We start from the raw sequence: 3368 nt of genomic DNA on the forward strand, positions 1-3368 counted from the left end.
GAGAGAAGTGGAGGGGGAGAGATTAACCAATGAATTATATGCATATATGCATAGCCCATGGACAGACAAGAAAGCAGGGAAGACCTGGGGAGAGGGTGAAAGTGGAGTGGAGGGGATCATTGGGGGTGGGGGGAGGGAACATCTGTAATACTTTCAACGATAAAGATAAATTAAAAAAAAAATGTCAGTAGCCAGAGTCAAAGCAAAGAATACATAAAGAACAAGAATGAAATTACTTGGATGACTTAAGTTAGAAGAAAAAGAAAGCCGGTCATGACCCTGCTTTTTATGGACAGTAAATTTCTCAAAGAATCAAAGTTTAAATGGGGAAGAAATGAAAACATACAATTAAGTAGAAAATATGAAACTATAAAAATAAAAGGAGAAACATTGATGTAGAAATCGATGCATGATATGAAACCCAGAAGGCATGTATGAATAAAAATAAATCGATGTCTGAATACAAAGAAATAAGTGAATTTATAGCAGAAAACACCAGAAAAGCATCAAATTGGGAATCAATTGGAAAAACTATTTATCAGGCAAATAGTAAACAAAGCAGGATACAAAATCCAGAAAACAAAAATTAAAATCAAGGTCTAATTACAGAAAAGTCTGAAATTCTGTTTTGGAAGGAATCACCAAAAAGAAAGTGAAAAGACAAACAATTTAGAAAAAAAACTAGTGTCTTTAAAATGAAAGTATCTTTTAAAAATCAATACATAAAAAGACAAACAACCCAGAAGAAAAATTGTACAAATGACAAGAACATGGAATTCATGGAATAAGAATTACACACAGCCTATTTACATGTGGTATCACCCTATTTATGTAAAAAATATTGTATTAAAATGCAGGTTTAGTATAGCCTAAGAAAAAGTCGGGAAGAAAACAAAACTGTTCATAGTGGTTAGTACAGGACTCAGATTATGAAACATTTTTTCCTTCTAACAACACACCTTTGTATCAAGCATGATTTTATACTAAGCATACATTACAGTTGAAAAAATGAAATGTATCTAAGCATACCATAACTGTAAATACATTCTTTTAAAATATATTTTTATTGATTTCAGAGAGGGAGAGAGAGAGAGATAGAAACATCAACAATGAGAGAGAATCATGGATTGGCTGCCTCCTGCATGCCCCACACTGGGGATCAAGCCCACAACCCTGGCATGTGCTCTGACCGGGAATCGAACCATGACCTCCTGGTTCATAGGTCGATGCTCAACCACTGAGCCATGCCAGCTGGGCTGTCAATACATTCTGATTCCAATTGTGTTTTCCTGCTTTAAACATGCATGGACATACATCTGCAGTTCAAAAAGAAACCTGAAGGACACCATCAATGTTCACAGTGGTTCTCTCTGGATGGTAAGATTGTGGAGCATATTTTTAAAAATCTTTTTATACGTTTCTGTGACCGCACAACTTAGCCAATGACCACGTTTTACTTCCATCAGTGGAAAACAACGTTTTCAAATAAAAAATATGCCACACAGATATTTTGAGCTTTTCTGGGGTGGGGAAAAACCTTCCACACAAAACGGGATTCTCCAAATGCACCATCTACGTGAAATTCCAAACCCCTCGGTTGTTGGACTCACCCCCAAAGCATCAGGCATGTGCCAGCCTCGCCGTGGAGAAGGCGTGTGGCCTTGATGGGATGTGCCTACCACCTAGGAGGCACTGTCCCTCCCGAGGACCTTAAACAAAGCCCTCTTCACCTCCTTGTTTCGCATGCTGTAGATGATGGGGTTGAGCATGGGAGTGAGGACCACATACAGCACAGAGAGCACGCGGTCTCGTAGGCCAGAGTACGCCGAGCTGGGAAGGATGTAGCAGAGGACCGAAGTGATGTAGAAAATACATACCACAGTGATGTGAGCGCCGCAGGTGGAAAAGGCTTTCCTTCGGCCCTCGGCAGAGTTCATCTTGAGAACAGCAGCTACAACGTGTATATAGGAGATCACGACCAGGGCGCAGGGTGCAAGAGCCACCAGGAAACTAAAGAAGAACAGGGCAAGTTCGTTCGCCTGCGTGCTGGAGCAAGCGAGTTTGAGCAGTGGAGGCAGGTCACAGAAGAAGTGGGTGATGAGGCGAGGCCCGCAGAACTGGAGTAGAGCTGCAAGGATGGTGTGGGTGAGTGCATTGGTCAAGGCAAGAAGGCAGGAGATGGAAGCCAGTCCTATCCGGGTTCTTCGGCCCATGAGGACCAGATAGTGCAGTGGCTGGCAGATGGCTGCATAGCGGTCATAGGACATAGCTGTGAGCAGGAAACACTCCCAGGGTGCCAGGAAGTGGAGAAAGAAGATCTGGGTGAGGCAGGCCCGATAGGGCATGGCCCGCACCGATGCCAGCAGATGCACCAGCACCTGAGGCACCGTGTTGGAGATATAGGCAGTGTCCAGCAGTGACAGGTTGGCTAAGAAGAAGTACATGGGAGTGTGGAGCCGGGAGTCCATTATGATAAGGCTGACAATACCCAGGTTCCCAACGATAGCCACTATGTAGACCAGCAGAAAGATGGCAAAGAGCAAGGGCCTCAGCTCCTCTGTGTCAGTCAATCCTTCCAGAAGAAACTGGGCCACTGGGGTCCCATTTTCCAGCTGCATGGAACCACGTACAGAAACCGGCACCTGTAGAGTCCAAACTCAGAGTCAGATGAGGGCCTAAGTTTGGTGTCCCAGTCTACAAAAGGGAATAGGGGGAGGGAAGGTCCAGAGACAAAGAAGACAGGTTCCAAGCTTATAGGAATAAGACTCAGAATTAGGGGAATGAGTTTAGGCCAGTTGTCGGCAAACTCATTAGTCAGCAGAGCCAAATGTCAACAGTACAATGATTGAAATTTCTTTTAGAGCCAAATTTTTTAAACTTAAACTATATAGGTAGATACATCGTTATTAACTTGATTAGGGTACTCCTAAGGCTTAGGAAGAGCCACACTCAAGGGGCCAAAGAGCCGCATGTGGCTCGCGAGCCGCAGTTTGCCGACCACTGGTTAAGGCTCAAGAGGCCAGTGGTAAGCACAGGCCAGGAGCATGGAAATTGTAACCCCGTCAGTCCCACAGCAAGAGGAAGGGCACAGACCTAGAAGTCCCAGTGCATGCAGCTCCTGTAAGGACATCAACGTCAATTCCCTCAGAAACTTCTCCCTGAATAAATGACCCTGGACCTTGTAATGGTCTGAAATGGCCCCCTTATTTCACCAGCACCAACCCAGCAGAACCCCAGTCCAGGATCAGTGATAAGACATCAGTCAGGTACCTCCTTTGCCTTTTCTGAACCTTTTAGTGCCTCTCACATCACTCAAAGTCAAAGTCAATGTCCTCCTGTGGAATGCCAGGCCCTCTGTAATAAACCTT

The 3368-nt window shown here is 44.3% G+C and overlaps 1 protein-coding gene across 1 annotated transcript; it reads right to left on the reverse strand.

Moving 5' to 3' along the window:
- Positions 1-1682: 1682 nt before the first annotated feature.
- On the reverse strand, positions 1683-2618 carry LOC132224756 (olfactory receptor 3A1-like). The gene has a single exon (XM_059679863.1). It carries the CDS (start codon positions 2616-2618, stop codon positions 1683-1685), a length of 936 nt encoding a protein of 311 aa, XP_059535846.1.
- Positions 2619-3368: the final 750 nt, after the last annotated feature.

Source organism: Myotis daubentonii, chromosome X (genome assembly GCF_963259705.1).
Source record: "Myotis daubentonii chromosome X, mMyoDau2.1, whole genome shotgun sequence".
Taxonomy (NCBI): domain Eukaryota; kingdom Metazoa; phylum Chordata; class Mammalia; order Chiroptera; family Vespertilionidae; genus Myotis; species Myotis daubentonii.

Bases quoted from the DNA above. Each gene is read 5' to 3' on its own strand.
- LOC132224756 (XM_059679863.1), bottom strand. From the start codon at position 2,618: ATGCAGCTGGAAAATGGGACCCCAGTGGCCCAGTTTCTTCTGGAAGGA.